The sequence below is a fragment of the Phyllobates terribilis genome, unplaced genomic scaffold (assembly GCF_046119375.1).
Source record: "Phyllobates terribilis strain yellow unplaced genomic scaffold, ASM4611937v1 Scaffold_8__6_contigs__length_399053987, whole genome shotgun sequence".
Taxonomy (NCBI): Eukaryota; Metazoa; Chordata; class Amphibia; order Anura; family Dendrobatidae; genus Phyllobates; species Phyllobates terribilis.
In genome coordinates, this window is record NW_027362768.1 from 205,037,928 (window position 1) to 205,054,915 (window position 16,988).

A 16,988-nucleotide genomic window follows, 5' to 3' on the forward strand; every position below is an offset into this window, starting at 1 on the left:
GAAAGAGGCCGCTCCCTAATATAAGGGGTGGGGGGGCTCGTGAGAAAGAGGCCGCTCCCTAATATAAGGGGTGGGGGGCTCGTGAGAAAGAGGCCGCTCCCTAATATAAGGGGTGGGGGGCTCGTGAGAAAGAGGCCGCTCCCTAATATAGGGGTGGGGGGCTCGTGAGAAAGAGGCCGCTCCCTAATATAAGGGGTGGGGGGCTTGTGAGAAAGAGGCCGCTCCTTAATATAAGGGGTGGGGGGCTCGTGAGAAAGAGGCCGCTCCCTAATATAAGGGGTGGGGGGCTCGTGAGAAAGAGGCCGCTCCCTAATATAAGGGGTGGGGGGCTTGTGAGAAAGAGGCCGCTCCTTAATATAAGGGGTGGGGGGCTCGTGAGAAAGAGGCCGCTCCCTAATATAAGGGGTGGGGGGCTCGTGAGAAAGAGGCCGCTCCCTAATATAAGGGGTGGGGGGCTTGTGAGAAAGAGGCCGCTCCTTAATATAAGGGGTGGGGGGCTCGTGAGAAAGAGGCCGCTCCCTAATATAAGGGGTGGGGGGCTCGTGAGAAAGAGGCCGCTCCCTAATATAAGGGGTGGGGGGCTCGTGAGAAAGAGGCCGCTCCCTAATATAAGGGGTGGGGGGCTCGTGAGAAAGAGGCCGCTCCCTAATATAAGGGGTGGGGGGGGGCTCGTGAGAAAGAGGCCGCTCCCTAATATAAGGGGTGGGGGGGCTCGTGAGAAAGAGGCCGCTCCCTAATATAAGGGGTGGGGGGCTCGTGAGAAAGAGGCCACTCCCTAATATAAGGGGTGGGGGGCTCGTGAGAAAGAGGCCACTCCCTAATATAAGGGGTGGGGGGCTCGTGAGAAAGAGGCCACTCCCTAATATAAGGGGTGGGGGGGCTCGTGAGAAAGAGGCCGCTCCCTAATATAAGGGGTGGGGGGCTCGTGAGAAAGAGGCCACTCCCTAATATAAGGGGTGGGGGGCTCGTGAGAAAGAGGCCGCTCCTTAATATAAGGGGTGGGGGGCTCGTGAGAAAGAGGCCGCTCCCTAATATAAGGGGTGGGGGGGCTCGTGAGAAAGAGGCCACTCCCTAATATAAGGGGTGGGGGGCTCGTGAGAAAGAGGCCACTCCCTAATATAAGGGGTGGGGGGCTCGTAAGAAAGAGGCCGCTCCCTAATATAGGGGTGGGGGGGCTCGTGAGAAAGAGGCCGCTCCCTAATATAAGGGGTGGGGGGGGGCTCGTGAGAAAGAGGCCGCTCCCTAATATAAGGGGTGGGGGGCTCGTGAGAAAGAGGCCGCTCCCTAATATAAGGGGTGGGGGGCTCGTGAGAAAGAGGCCGCTCCCTAATATAAGGGGTGGGGGGGCTCGTGAGAAAGAGGCCACTCCCTAATATAAGGGGTGGGGGGCTCGTGAGAAAGAGGCCGCTCCCTAATATAAGGGGTGGGGGGCTCGTGAGAAAGAGGCCACTCCCTAATATAAGGGGTGGGGGGCTCGTGAGAAAGAGGCCGCTCCCTAATATAAGGGGTGGGGGGGCTCGTGAGAAAGAGGCCGCTCCCTAATATAAGGGGTGGGGGGGCTCGTGAGAAAGAGGCCGCTCCCTAATATAAGGGGTGGGGGGGGGCTCGTGAGAAAGAGGCCGCTCCCTAATATAAGGGGTGGGGGGGCTCGTGAGAAAGAGGCCGCTCCCTAATATAAGGGGTGGGGGGCTCGTGAGAAAGAGGTCGCTCCCTAATATAAGGGTGGGGGGCTCGTGAGAAAGAGGCCGCTCCCTAATATAAGGGGTGGGGGGCTCGTGAGAAAGAGGCCGCTCCCTAATATAAGGGGTGGGGGGCTTGTGAGAAAGAGGCCGCTCCCTAATATAAGGGGTGGGGGGGCTCGTGAGAAAGAGGCCGCTCCCGAATATAAGGGGTGGGGGGCTCGTGAGAAAGAGGCCGCTCCCTAATATAAGGGGTGGGGGGCTCGTGAGAAAGAGGCTGCTCCCTAATATAAGGGGTGGGGGGCTCGTGAGAAGAGGCCGCTCTCTAATATAAGGGGTGGGGGGGCTCGTGAGAAAGAGGCCGCTCTCTAATATAAGGGGTGGGGGGGCTAGTGAGAAAGAGGCCGCTCCCTAATATAAGGGTGGGGGGCTCGTGAGAAAGAGGCCGCTCCCTAATATAAGGGGTGAGGGGGGCTCGTGAGAAAGAGGCCGCTCCCTAATATAAGGGGTGGGGGGGCTCGTGAGAAAGAGGCCGCTCCCTAATATAAGGGGTGGGGGGCTCGTGAGAAAGAGGCTGCTCCCTAATATAAGGGGTGGGGGGGCTCGTGAGAAAGAGGCCGCTCCCTAATATAAGGGGTGGGGGGGCTCGTGAGAAAGAGGCCGCTCCCTAATATAAGGGGTGGGGGGCTCGTGAGAGAGGCTGCTCCCTAATATAAGGGGTGGGGGGGCTCGTGAGAAAGAGGCCGCTCCCTAATATAAGGGGTGGGGGGCTCGTGAGAAAGAGGCCGCTCCCTAATATAAGGGGTGGGGGGCTCGTGAGAAAGAGGCTGCTCCCTAATATAAGGGGTGGGGGGCTCGTGAGAAAGAGGCCGCTCCCGAATATAAGGGGTGGGGGGCTCGTGAGAAAGAGGCCGCTCCCTAATATAAGGGGTGGGGGGCTCGTGAGAAAGAGGCCGCTCCCTAATATAAGGGGTGGGGGGCTCGTGAGAAAGAGGCCGCTCCCTAATATGAGGGGTGGGGGGGCTCGTGAGAAAGAGGCTGCTCCCTAATATGAGGGGTGGGGGGGCTCGTGAGAAAGAGGCTGCTCCCTAATATGAGGGGTGGGGGGGCTCGTGAGAAAGAGGCCGCTCCCTAATATAAGGGGTGGGGGGGCTCGTGAGAAAGAGGCCGCTCCCTAATATAAGGGGTGGGGGGGCTCGTGAGAAAGAGGCCGCTCCCTAATATAAGGGGTGGGGGGCTCGTGAGAAAGAGGCTGCTCCCTAATATAAGGGGTGGGGGGCTCGTGAGAAAGAGGCTGCTCCCTAATATGAGGGGTGGGGGGGCTCGTGAGAAAGAGGCCGCTCCCTAATATAAGGGGTGGGGGGGCTCGTGAGAAAGAGGCTGCTCTCTAATATAAGGGGTGGGGGGGCTCGTGAGAAAGAGGCCGCTCCCTAATATAAGGGGTGGGGGGCTCGTGAGAAAGAGGCTGCTCCCTAATATAAGGGGTGGGGGGCTCGTGAGAAAGAGGCCGCTCCCTAATATAAGGGGTGGGGGGGCTCGTGAGAAAGAGGCTGCTCTCTAATATAAGGGGTGGGGGGGCTCGTGAGAAAGAGGCCGCTCCCTAATATAAGGGGTGGGGGGGCTCGTGAGAAAGAGGCCGCTCCCTAATATAAGGGGTGGGGGGCTCGTGAGAAAGAGGCCGCTCCCTAATATAAGGGGTGGGGGGGCTCGTGAGAAAGAGGTTGCTCCCTAATATAAGGGGTGGGGGGGCTCGTGAGAAAGAGGCCGCTCCCTAATATAAGGGGTGGGGGGCTCGTGAGAAAGAGGCCGCTCCCTAATATAAGGGGTGGGGGGGCTCGTGAGAAAGAGGCTGCTCCCTAATATAAGGGGTGGGGGCTCGTGAGAAAGAGGCCGCTCCCTAATATAAGGGGTGGGGGGCTCGTGAGAAAGAGGCCGCTCCCTAATATAAGGGGTGGGGGGCTAGTGAGAAAGAGGCCGCTCCCTAATATAAGGGGTGGGGGGCTCGTGAGAAAGAGGCCGCTCCCTAATATAAGGGGTGGGGGGCTCGTGAGAAAGAGGCCGCTCCCTAATATAGGGGTGGGGGGGCTCGTGAGAAAGAGGTTGCTCCCTAATATAAGGGGTGGGGGGCTCGTGAGAAAGAGGCCACTCCCGAATATAAGGGGTGGGGGGCTCGTGAGAAAGAGGCCGCTCCCTAATATAAGGGGTGGGGGGCTCGTAAGAAAGAGGCTGCTCCCTAATATAGGGGTGGGGGGCTCGTGAGAAGAGGCCGCTCCCTAATATGAGGGGGGCTCCCTGATATAAGGTGGTGGAGAGGGGTGGGGCCGCTGCCTAAGATAGGGGGACAGTAATGAAGTGGCCATTCCTCCTATCAGCAGAGGCTGCTGTCATGCTGCAGGGGGCGGCCATGATACGGCAGCGGCTGCTCTCTGATATAAGTAGGGGGCGGCCATCATGTGAGAGGTCACTGCCCTATAGGACGGGCATAACTGGGAGCGACTACCCCTGAATATGGGTTGGGGGTGGTCATTGCGTTGCGATGTTGGAGAGACTGCTCCTATTTCTAAGAGGTGGCAGCTGACCTGAGACGTCTTAGTGTACTCCTCATACAGGCCATCGTACTCTTTACTTTTCTCCTGAAATTGCCCATGATATTCCTGGAGCTTCTCGCCCACAGCGTCGATGTTGTCCTCCTTCACAAGCTGCTCCTGTGCAGAATAGAAAGCCATGGTACATGGGCCTAGGGGGGCTACAGAGGCAGGGCCATCACTGGGGGGCCGTGAGCAGCTCACCTGCTGGTAGTGTGAGACGGGGTACAGAAGTTTCACGTCCAGCTTCGGGTTGTACTGGGCCAGGGACTCGTGCCGGTAATGACTGATCAGCTCCACCACAGATGGAAACGTCAGCGGGTCCGAGAAGCCGTATTTCCCGTCTTGGTGGTAAATCTTTATCAGTTTGTTGTTTCCGCCCTTCCTATAATCAGGTAAAAAAGGAAGAAGGGAAAATGTGGACGGGGTCACCTAATTCTAAAAAAACAGCCAAGTGACTCGCCCCACACAGGTGACCTCACCACCCAAGAGAACGGCGTCCATAGCTCACCCCACAGAGATGACGGTGTCCAAAGCTCGCCCCGCAGAGGTGACCTCACTACCCAGGAGACAGCGTCCACAGCTCGCCCCGCAGAGGTGACCTCACCACCCAAGAGAACGGCGTCCATAGCTCACCCCACAGAGATGACGGTGTCCAAAGCTCGCCCCGCAGAGGTGACCTCACTACCCAGGAGACAGCGTCCATAGCTCGCCCCGCAGAGGTGACCTCACCACCCAAGAGAACGGCGTCCATAGCTCGCCCCACAGAGATGACGGTGTCCAAAGCTCGCCCCGCAGAGGTGACCTCACTACCCAGGAGACGGCATCCATAGCTCGCCCCACACAGGTGACCTCACCACCCAAGAAAACGGCGTCCATAGCTCGCCCCACAGAGATGACGGTGTCCAAAGCTCGCCCCACAGAGGTGACCTCACTACCCAGGAGACGGCGTCCATAGCTCGCCCCACACAGGTGACCTCACCACCCAAGAAAACGGCGTCCATAGCTCGCCCCACAGAGATGACGGTGTCCAAAGCTCGCCCCGCAGAGGTGACCTCACTACCCAGGAGACAGCGTCCATAGCTCGCCCCACACAGATGACCTCACCACCCAAGAGAACGGCGTCCATAGCTAGCCCCACAGAGATGACGGTGTCCAAAGCTCTCCCCGCAGAGGTGACCTCACTACCCAGGAGACGGCGTCCATAGCTCGCCCCACACAGGTGACCTCACCACCCAAGAGAACGGCGTCCATAGCTCGCCCCACAGAGATGACGGTGTCCAAAGCTCGCCCCGCAGAGGTGACCTCACTACCCAGGAGACAGCGTCCATAGCTCGCCCCGCAGAGGTGACCTCACTACCCAGGAGACAGCGTCCATAGCTCGCCCCGCAGAGATGACGGTGTCCAAAGCTCGCCCCGCAGAGGTGACCTCACTACCCAGGAGACGACGGCCATAGCTCACCCCACAGAGATTACGGTGTCCAAAGCTTGCCCCGCAGAGGTGACCTCACCACCCAAGAGAACGGCGTCCATAGCTCGCCCCACAGAGATGACGGTGTCCAAAGCTCGCCCCGCAGAGGTGACCTCACTACCCAGGAGACAGCGTCCAAAGCTCACCCCACAGAGATGACGGCGTCCAAAGCTCGCCCTGCAGAGGTGACCTCACTACCCAGGAGACGGCGTCCATAGCTCGCCCCACAAAGGTGACCTCACTACCCAGGAGACGGCGGCTATAGCTCGCCCCACAAAGGTGACCTCACTACCCAGGAGACAGCGTCCATAGCTCGCCCCACAAAGGTGACCTCACTACTCAGGAGACAGCGTCCATAGCTCGCCCCGCAGAGGTGACCTCACTACCCAGGAAACGGCGGCCATAACTCGCCCCACAAAGGTGACCTCACTACCCAGGAGACAGCGTCCATAGCTCGCCCCACAAAGGTGACCTCACTACTCAGGAGACAGCGTCCATAGCTCGCCCCACAAAGGTGACCTCACTACCCAGGAGACAGCGTCCATAGCTTGCCCCGCAGTGGTGACCTCACTACCCAGAAGACGGCGCCATAGATCGCCCCACAGAGATGACGGTGTCCAAAGCTCGCCCCGCAGAGGTGACCTCACTACCCAGGAGACGACGGCCATAGCTCGCCCCACAAAGGTGACCTCACTACCCAGGAGACGGCGTCCATAGCTCGCCCCGCAGAGGTGACCTCACTACCCAGGAGACGGCGGCCATAGCTCGCCCCACAAAGGTGACCTCACTACCCAGGAGACAGCGTCCATAGCTCGGACCACAAAGGTGACCTCACTACTCAGGAGACAGCGTCCATAGCTCGCCTCACAAAGGTGACCTCACTACCCAGGAGACAGCGTCCATAGCTCGCCCCGCAGAGGTGACCTCACTACCCAGAAGACGGCGGCCATAGCTCGCCCCACAGAGATGACGGTGTCCAAAGCTCGCCCCGCAGAGGTGACCTCACTACCCAGGAGACGACGGCCATAGCTCGCCCCACAAAGGTGACCTCACTACCCAGGAGACGGCGTCCATAGCTCGCCCCGCAGAGGTGACCTCACTACCCAGGAGACGGCGGCCATAGCTCGCCCCACAAAGGTGACCTCACTACCCAGGAGACAGCGTCCATAGCTCGGACCACAAAGGTGACCTCACTACTCAGGAGACAGCGTCAATAGCTCGCCCCACAAAGGTGACCTCACTACCCAGGAGACAGCGTCCATAGCTCGCCCCGCAGAGGTGACCTCACTACCCAGAAGACGGCGGCCATAGCTCGCCCCACAGAGATGACGGTGTCCAAAGCTCACCCCGCAGAGGTGACCTCACTACCCAGGAGACAGCGTCCATAGCTCGCCCCACAGAGATGACCTCACTACCCAGGAGACAGCGTCCAAAGCTCGCCCCGCAAAGGTGACCTCACTACCCAGGAGACGGCGGCCATAGCTCGCCCCGCAGAGGTGACCTCACTACCCAGGAGACAGCGTCCATAGCTTGCCCCACACAGGTGACCTCACCACCCAAGAGAACGGCGTCCATAGCTCGCCCTACAGAGATGACGGTGTCCAAAGCTCACCCCGCAGAGGTGACCTCACTACCCAGGAGACGGCGTCCAAAGCTCGCCCCGCAGAGGTGATCTCACTACCCAGGAGACAGCGTCCATAACTGGCCCCACACAGGTGACCTCACCACCCAAGAGAACGGCGTCCATAGCTCGCCCCACAGAGATGACCTCACTACCCAGGAGACGGCGTCCAAAGCTCGCCCCGCAAAGTTGATGGCGTCCATAGCTCGCCCCGCAAAGGTAACCTTATTACCCATGAGATGGCATCTAAAGCTCGCCCCGCAGAGGTGACTGCGTCCATAGCTCGCCTGGTGGAGGTTACATCACAACCCAGGAGACGGTGTCCATAGCTCCCCCCACAGAGGTAACGTCACAATCCAGGAGACGACACCATTCATCACCACCTACCGGAGGGTGAGAGTGTAATCTCCATGCATCTTGGTGGAGGCATCGCGAACCAAAAACGTCCCATCCGGCATATCACGCAGCTTATCATTTACTTCTTCCCTGAAGACAAAGACCAAAGAGATGAGACCCCACAATGCATGACGAGGTTGGGGCACAGCAACCGCCGCAAGAGCCTTTACCTTGAGATGTCCCCCCAGTACCACTCTGCGTCTTTAAGGGGCTTCGTGCTGGTGCCGTCCTTACTGACGCTGTTGCACACGGGAATCGTTGAATTCTGGGGTTTGGGGGGAAGCGCTGAAAAATCCGACAGAATATGTGGATGACACAGAAGTATAAAATCGCAAAAAAGGAAAAAAAATAAGGTGGGGGCGAGAAGGCAATCACATAGATCACAGATCCCCACATTATTACACACATGATGGAAGAGGAGGAAACTGCAACATGTGAAAGCCGCCATAGTGCCGAGGGACCGAGGCTCCAAGTGCCGAACATACGGCAAATTCATCGGCAGAAATCACCACGACCATGCACAGAACCAGCGAGAGCAAAAGGGTAACAGCAGAATCCGCGGAGACCGTGTGATGATCGGCTCTGGCCCACGCGCTCGCACCTCTCTGGCCCCGGGGGACGCTCTCGCACCGCTCTGGCCCCGGCCGACGCTCTCGCACAGCTCTGGCCCCGGCCGACGCTCTCGCACAGCTCTGGCCCCGGCCGACGCTCTCGCACCGCTCTGGCCCCGGCCGACGCTCTCGCACAGCTCTGGCCCCAGCCGACGCGCTCGCACAGCTCTGGCCCCGGGGGACGCGCTCGCACCGCTCTGGCCCCGACCGACGCTCTCGCGCAGCTCTGGCCCCGGGCGACGCTCTCGCGCAGCTCTGGCCCCGGGCGACGCTCTCGCGCAGCTCTGGCCCCGGGCGACGCTCTCGCGCAGCTCTGGCCCCGGGCGACGCTCTCGCGCAGCTCTGGCCCCGGGCGACGCTCTCGCGCAGCTCTGGCCCCGGGCGACGCTCTCGCGCAGCTCTGGCCCCGGGCGACGCTCTCGCGCAGCTCTGGCCCCGGGCGACGCTCTCGCGCAGCTCTGGCCCCGGGCGACGCTCTCGCGCAGCTCTGGCCCCGGGCGACGCTCTCGTGCAGCTCTGGCCCCGGGCCGACGCTCTCGCGCCGCTCTGGCCCCGGGCCGACGCTCTCGCGCCGCTCTGGCCCCGGGCCGACGCTCTCGCGCCGCTCTGGCCCCGGGCCGACGCTCTCGCGCCGCTCTGGCCCCGGGCCGACGCTCTCGCGCCGCTCTGGCCCCGGGCCGACGCTCTCGCGCCGCTCAGGCCCCGGGCGACGCTCTCGCGCCGCTCTGGCCCCGGGCGACGCTCTCGCGCAGCTCTGGCCCCGGGCGACGCTCTCGCGCAGCTCTGGCCCCGGGCGACGCTCTCGCGCAGCTCTGGCCCCGGGCGACGCTCTCGCGCAGCTCTGGCCCCGGGCGACGCTCTCGCGCAGCTCTGGCCCCGGGCGACGCTCTCGCGCAGCTCTGGCCCCGGGCGACGCTCTCGCGCAGCTCTGGCCCCGGGCGACGCTCTCGCGCAGCTCTGGCCCCGGGCGACGCTCTCGCGCAGCTCTGGGCCCGGGCGACGCTCTCGCGCAGCTCTGGCCCCGGGCGACGCTCTCGCGCAGCTCTGGCCCCGGGCGACGCTCTCGCGCAGCTCTGGCCCCGGGCGACGCTCTCGCGCAGCTCTGGCCCCGGGCGACGCTCTCGCGCAGCTCTGGCCCCGGGCGACGCTCTCGCGCAGCTCTGGCCCCGGGCCGACGCTCTCGCGCCGCTCTGGCCCCGGGCCGACGCTCTCGCGCCGCTCTGGCCCCGGGCCGACGCTCTCGCGCCGCTCTGGCCCCGGGCCGACGCTTTCGCACCGCTCAGGCCCCGGGCGACGCTCTCGCACCGCTCTGGCCCCGGGCGACGCTCTCGCGCAGCTCTGGCCCCGGGCGACGCTCTCGCGCAGCTCTGGCCCCGGGCGACGCTCTCGCGCAGCTCTGGCCCCGGGCGACGCTCTCGCACAGCTCTGGCCCCGGGCCGACGCTCTCGCACTGCACCTTGCTGTGCTACAAGCGGCCATACAAGAAGCATTAACATCCCCCAACAATAAAACACCCGGGAAGCATTTACGGGGCGGCGCGGCTGTAATGTGCCGCTCCAGATTCGGCTGAACATGTCCCAATGCTCGGAAAGCGGCCTCTGTAACTTGCTCCCTAGTAACCCTAATCCTCCCCCTCCTCCGCTCACATCCAACCTGATTCCTCTTCTAAATCCCAAATCACACACCGTTGGCAAAAAGTAATCTGTGAATGGAGACAGGGCGGCAGCCAATCAGAGGCCGGCAGACGGATCGTACGTCCGTGACGTCCAGCTGCATGAAGTGGGGGAAGCAGCAGGTAGTCCGAGCCGTGGGCGAGTATGGAGCCGCGCTCACCGGAGCCGTGGGCGAGTATGGAGCCGCGCTCACCGGAGCCGTGGGAATTAGACCTGCAGGGACATTATGTGAACACAGGGAGGAGGAGCGAGGAGCCGGACACCATCCCCAGTAACAGAACATACTCGGGAAAAGGTCAAAATGGCAAAGCCCAGAGGAAACGGCAGCACAAGGCCCAGACCGGCTCAGCCCCCAGACACAGCGATGAGATGACACACTGACCGGGAAACTGCAGCACAAGGCCCAGACCGGCTCAGCCCCCAGACACAGCGATGAGATGACACACTGACTGGGAAACTGCAGCACAAGGCCCAGACCGGCTCAGCCCCCAGACACAGCGATGAGATGACACACTGACTGGGAAACTGCAGCACAAGGCCCAGACCGGCTCAGCCCCCAGACACAGCGATGAGATGGCACACTGACTGGGAAACTGAAGCACAAGGCCCAGATCGGCTCAGCCCCCAAACACAGTGATGAGATGGCACACTGACTGGGAAGCTGCACAACAAGGCCCAGACCGGCTCAGCCCCCAGACACAGCGATGAGATGGCACACTGACTGGGAAGCTGCACAACAAGGCCCAGACCGGCTCAGCCCCCAGACACAGCGATGAGATGGCACACTGACTGGGAAGCTGCACAACAAGGCCCAGACCGGCTCAGCCCCCAGACACAGCGATGAGATGGCACACTGACTGGGAAACTGAAGCACAAGGCCCAGATCGGCTCAGCCCCCAAACACAGCGATGAGATGGCACACTGACTGGGAAGCTGCACAACAAGGCCCAGACCGGCTCAGCCCCCAGACACAGCGATGAGATGGCACACTGACTGGGAAACTGAAGCACAAGGCCCAGATCGGCTCAGCCCCCAAACACAGCGATGAGATGGCACACTGACTGGGAAGCTGCACAACAAGGCCCAGACCGGCTCAGCCCCCAGACACAGCGATGAGATGGCACACTGACTGGGAAACTGAAGCACAAGGCCCAGATCGGCTCAGCCCCCAGACACAGCGATGAGATGACACACTGACTGGCAAACGGCAGCACAAGGCCCAGACCGGCTCAGCCCCCAGACACAGCGATGAGATGACACACTGACTGGGAAACTGAAGCACAAGGCCCAGACCGGCTCAGCCCCCAGACACAGCGATGAGATGACACACTGACTGGGAAACTGCAGCACAAGGCCCAGACCGGCTCAGCCCCCAGACACAGCGATGAGATGACACACTGACTGGGAAACTGCAGCACAAGGCCCAGACCGGCTCAGCCCCCAGACACAGCGATGAGATGACACACTGACTGGGAAATGGCAGCACAAGGCCCAGACCGGCTCAGCCCCCAGACACAGCGATGAGATGACACACTGACTGGGAAACGGCAGCACAAGGCCCAGACCGGCTCAGCCCCCAGACACAGCGATGAGATGACACACTGACTGGGAAACTGCAGCACAAGGCCCAGACCGGCTCAGCCCCCAGACACAGCGATGAGATGACACACTGACTGGGAAACTGCAGCACAAGGCCCAGACCGGCTCAGCCCCCAGACACAGCGATGAGATGACACACTGACTGGGAAACTGCAGCACAAGGCCCAGACCGGCTCAGCCCCCAGACACAGCGATGAGATGACACATTGACTGGGAAACTGCAGCACAAGACCAAGACCGCCTCAGCCCCCAGACACAGCGATGAGATGACACACTGACTGGGAAACTGCAGCACAAGGCCCAGACACAGCGATGAGATGACACACTGACTGGGAAACGGCAGCACAAGGCCCAGACCGGCTCAGCCCCCAGACACAGCGATGAGATGGCACACTGACTGGGAAACTGCAGCACAAGGCCCAGACCGGCTCAGCCCCCAGACACAGCGATGAGATGACACACTGACTGGGAAACTGCAGCACAAGGCCCAGACCGGCTCAGCCCCCAGACACAGTGATGAAATGGCACACTGAGCGGGACACTGCACCACAAGGCCCAGATCGGCTCAGCCCCCAGACACAGCGATGAGATGACACACTGACTGGGAAACTGCAGCACAAGGCCGAGATCGGCTCAGCCCCCAGACACAGCGATGAGATGGCACACTGACCGGGAAACTGCACCACAGGGCCCAGACTGGCTCAGGCCCCCAGACACAGCAATGAGATGGCACACTGACTGGGAAACTGCACCACAGGGCCCAGACTGGCTCAGGCCCCCAGACACAGCAATGAGATGGCACACTGACCGGGAAGCTGCACCACAAGGCCCAGACCGGCTCAGGCCCCGGACAAAGCGATGAGATGACACACTGACCGGGAAGCTGCACCACAAGGTCCAGACCGGCTCAGCCCCCGGACACAGCAATGAGATGGCACACTGACCGGGAAGCTGCACCACAAGGCCCAAACCGGCTCAGGCTCCGGGCACAGCGATGAGATGGCACACTGACCAGGAAGCTGCACCACAAGGCCCAGACCGGCTCTGGAGAAAACAACTTACATAGCATAAGATATACAGGCACCAGAAACAACCCTCCAAGCCTCACACAATAGCCACAGATGCTGGATATGCCGTCATATAGTTGGCTGCCCTTAAAACCTGATACAATGGGCACGGACTCTACAGACAGGTTGGCACAGTGGGCAGAACCTCCATACAGCCCCATAGCCACCCACAGCCAGGCATCCTCTACACAGCCATATCCCACTGGCCCCCAACATGCATAGAATATTCACAGACCGCCAAGGCTTTGGATGGCACCGGGGGGCATTTGCATCACACAAGAATTACGCAGGGGACTACAACTCCCAGAGGAAAAACGATCAAAAGGGACAGCTCCACCAGGGGGAGTCACTCCGACCAGAAAACTTTGAAGACAAAGCAGCAACTTCTCAGTCAGTAAGTGGCAGATACGGAGTTAATTCAGTTACGATGACGTAACCACAAAGAAACAGAACAAAAGCATCAGGCACCGAGCGGCGGCGAGGACAAAGCCAAAAGGGAAGCAACCACCGCAGCAACATCCAGGGACGGACACGAGCAACCGCCGCAGCAACATCCAGGGACGGACGCGAGCAACCGCCGCAGCAACATCCAGGGACGGACACGAGCAACCGCCGCAGCAACATCCAGGGACGGACGCGAGCAACCGACGCAGCAACACCCAGGGACGGACACGAGCAACCGCCGCAGCAACATCCAGGGATGGACGCGAGCAACCGCCGCAGCAATATCCAGGAACGGACGCGAGCAACCGCAGCAGCAACACCCAGGGACGGACACGAGCAACCGCCGCAGCAACATCCAGGGACGGAAGCGAGCAACCGCCGCAGCAATATCCAGGAACGGACGCGAGCAACCGCCGCAGCAACATCCAGGGATGGATGCGAGCAACATCCAGGGACAGAAGCGAGCAACTGCCGCAACAACATCCAGGGACGGACGCGAGCAACCGCCGCAGCAACACCCAGGGACGGACACGAGTAGCCGCCGCAGCAACATCCAGGGATGGACGCGAGCAACCGCCGCAACAATATCCAGGAACGGACACGATCAACCGCCGCAGCAACACCCAGGGACGGACACGAGCAACCGCCGCAGCAACATCCAGGGACGGAAGCGAGCAGCCGCCACAGCAACATCCAGGGACGGACGCGAGCAACCACCGCAGCAACATCCAGGGACGGACGCGAGCAACCGCCGCAGCAACATCCAGGGACGGACGCGAGCAACCGCCGCAGCAACACCCAGGGACGGACACGAGCAACCGCCGCAGCAACATCCAGGGATGGACGCGAGCAACCGCCGCAACAATATCCAGGAACGGACACGAGCAACCGCCGCAGCAACACCCAGGGACGGACACGAGCAACCGCCGCAGCAACATCCAGGGACGGAAGCGAGCAACCGCCGCAGCAATATCCAGGAACGGACGCGAGCAACCGCCGCAGCAACATCCAGGGATGGACGCGAGCAACATCCAAGGACAGAAGCGAGCAACTGCCGCAACAACATTCAGGGACGGATGAGAGCAACCACCGCAGCAACATCCAGGGACGGACGCGAGCAACATCCAGGGATGGACGCGAGCAACCGCCGCAACACCCAGGGACGGACGCAAGCAACCGCCGCAGCAACATCCAGGGACGGACGAGAGCAACCGCCGCAGCAACATCCAGGGACGGACGCGAGCAACCGCCGCAGGAACATCCAAGGACAGACGCGAGCAACTGCCGCAGCAACATCCAGGGACAGACGCGAGCATCCGCCGCAGCAACATCCAGGGACGGACGCGAGCAACCGCCGCAGCAACACCCAGGGACAGAGGAGAGCAACCGCCGCAACATCCAGGGACAGACGCGAGCAACCGCCGCAGCAACATCCAGGGACGGACGCGAGGCAACCGCCGCAGCAACAGCCAGGGACGGACGCGAGCATCCGCCGCAGCAACATCCAGGGACGGAAGCGAGCAACCGCCGCAGCAATATCCAGGGACGGACGCGAGCAACATCCAGGGACAGAAGCGAGCAACTGCCGCAACGACATCCAGGGACGGATGAGAGCAACCACCGCAGCAACATCCAGGGATGGACACGAGCAACCGCCGCAGCAACATCCAGCTACGGACGCGAGCAACCGCCGCAGCAACATCCAGGGACGGACGCGAGCAACCGCCGCAGCAACATCCAGGGACGGACGCGAGCAACCGCCGCAGCAACATCCAGGGACGGACGCGAGAAACCGCCGCAGCAACATCCAGGGACGGACGCGAGCAAAAGCCGCAGCAACATCCAGGGACGGACGCGAGCAACATCCAGGGACAGAAGCGAGCAACTGCCGCAGCAACATCCAGGGACGGACGAGAGCAACCACCGCTGCAACATCCAGGGACGGACGCGAGCAACCGCCGCAGAAACATCCAGGGACGGAAGCGAGCAACCGCCGCAGCAACATCCAGGGACGGACGCGAGCAACCGCCGCAGCAACATCCAGGGACGGACGAGAGCAACATCCAGGGACGGACGCGAGAAACCGCCGCATCAACATCCAGGGACGGACGCGAGCAAAAGCCGCAGCAACATCCAGGGACGGACGCGAGCAACCGCCGCAGCAACATCCAGGGACGGACGCGAGCAACCGCCGCAGCAACATCCAGGGACGGACGCGAGCAACCGCCGCAGCAACATCCAGGGACGGAAGCGAGCAACCGCCGCAGCAATATCCAGGGACGGACGCGAGCAACCGCCAAAGCAACATCCAGGGATGGACGCGAGCAACATCCAGGGACAGAAGCGAGCAACTGCCGCAACAACATCCAGGGACGGATGAGAGCAACCACCGCTGCAACGTCCAGGGACGGACACGAGCAACCGCCGCAACAACATCCAGGAACGGACGCGAGAAACCGCCGCAGCAACACCCAGGGACGGACACGAGCAACCGCCGCAGCAACATCCAGGGACGGAAGCGAGCAACCGCCGCAGCAATATCCAGGAACGGACGCGAGCAACCGCCGCAGCAACATCCAGGGATGGACGCGAGCAACATCCAGGGACAGAAGCGAGCAACTGCCGCAACAACATCCAGGGACGGACGCGAGCAACCGCCGCAGCAACACCCAGGGACGGACACGAGCAGCCGCCGCAGCAACATCCAGGGACGGACACGAGCAGCCGCCACAGCAACATCCAGGGACGGACGAGAGCAACCACCGCAGCAACATCCAGGGACGGACGCGAGCAACCGCCGCAGCAACATCCAGGGACGGACGCGAGCAACCGCCGCAGCAACACCCAGGGACGGACACGAGCAACCGCCGCAGCAACATCCAGGGATGGACGCGAGCAACCGCCGCAACAATATCCAGGAACGGACACGAGCAACCGCCGCAGCAACACCCAGGGACGGACACGAGCAACCGCCGCAGCAACATCCAGGGACGGAAGCGAGCAACCGCCGCAGCAATATCCAGGAACGGACGCGAGCAACCGCCGCAGCAACATCCAGGGATGGACGCGAGCAACATCCAAGGACAGAAGCGAGCAACTGCCGCAACAACATCCAGGGACGGATGAGAGCAACCACCGCAGCAACATCCAGGGATGGACGCGAGCAACATCCAGGGATGGACGCGAGCAACCGCCGCAACACGCAGGGACGGACGCAAGCAACCGCCGCAGCAACATCCAGGGACGGACGAGAGCAACCGCCGCAGCAACATCCAGGGACGGACGCGAGCAACCGCCGCAGGAACATCCAAGGACAGACGCGAGCAACTGCCGCAGCAACATCCAGGGACAGACGCGAGCATCCGCCGCAGCAACATCCAGGGACGGACGCGAGCAACCGCCGCAGCAACACCCAGGGACAGAGGAGAGCAACCGCCGCAGCAACATCCAGGGACAGACGCGAGCAACCGCCGCAGCAACATCCAGGGACGGACGCGAGGCAAACGCCGCAGCAACATCCAGGGACGGACGCGAGCATCCGCCGCAGCAACATCCAGGGACGGAAGCGAGCAACCGCCGCAGCAATATCCAGGGACGGACGCGAGCAACATCCAGGGACAGAAGCGAGCAACTGCCGCAACGACATCCAGGGACGGATGAGAGCAACCACCGCTGCAACATCCAGGGATGGACACGAGCAACCGCCGCAGCAACATCCAGCTACGGACGCGAGCAACCGCCGCAGCAACATCCAGGGACGGACGCGAGCAACCGCCGCAGCAACATCCAGGGACGGACGCGAGCAACCGCCGCAGCAACATCCAGGGACGGACGCGAGAAAC

At 61.9% G+C, this 16,988-nt stretch overlaps 1 protein-coding gene across 2 annotated transcripts in view; it reads right to left on the minus strand.

Moving 5' to 3' along the window:
• Nucleotides 1–16,988, minus strand: part of PIK3R3 (phosphoinositide-3-kinase regulatory subunit 3) — a 49,290-nt gene that overhangs the window by 18,284 nt on the left and 14,018 nt on the right. The window contains exons 2-5 of one of the 2 annotated variants that reach the window (XM_073644047.1): nucleotides 7,923–8,037; nucleotides 7,744–7,842; nucleotides 4,469–4,649; nucleotides 4,259–4,378 (exon numbers count right to left, since the gene is read on the minus strand). In XM_073644047.1, the coding sequence (XP_073500148.1) occupies nucleotides 4,259–4,378; nucleotides 4,469–4,649; nucleotides 7,744–7,842; nucleotides 7,923–8,037 (515 nt within the window). Of the gene's footprint in view, nucleotides 1–4,258; nucleotides 4,385–4,468; nucleotides 4,650–7,743; nucleotides 7,843–7,922; nucleotides 8,038–16,988 lie in introns of both variants that reach the window. The other variant, XM_073644045.1, reaches the window with a different exon arrangement.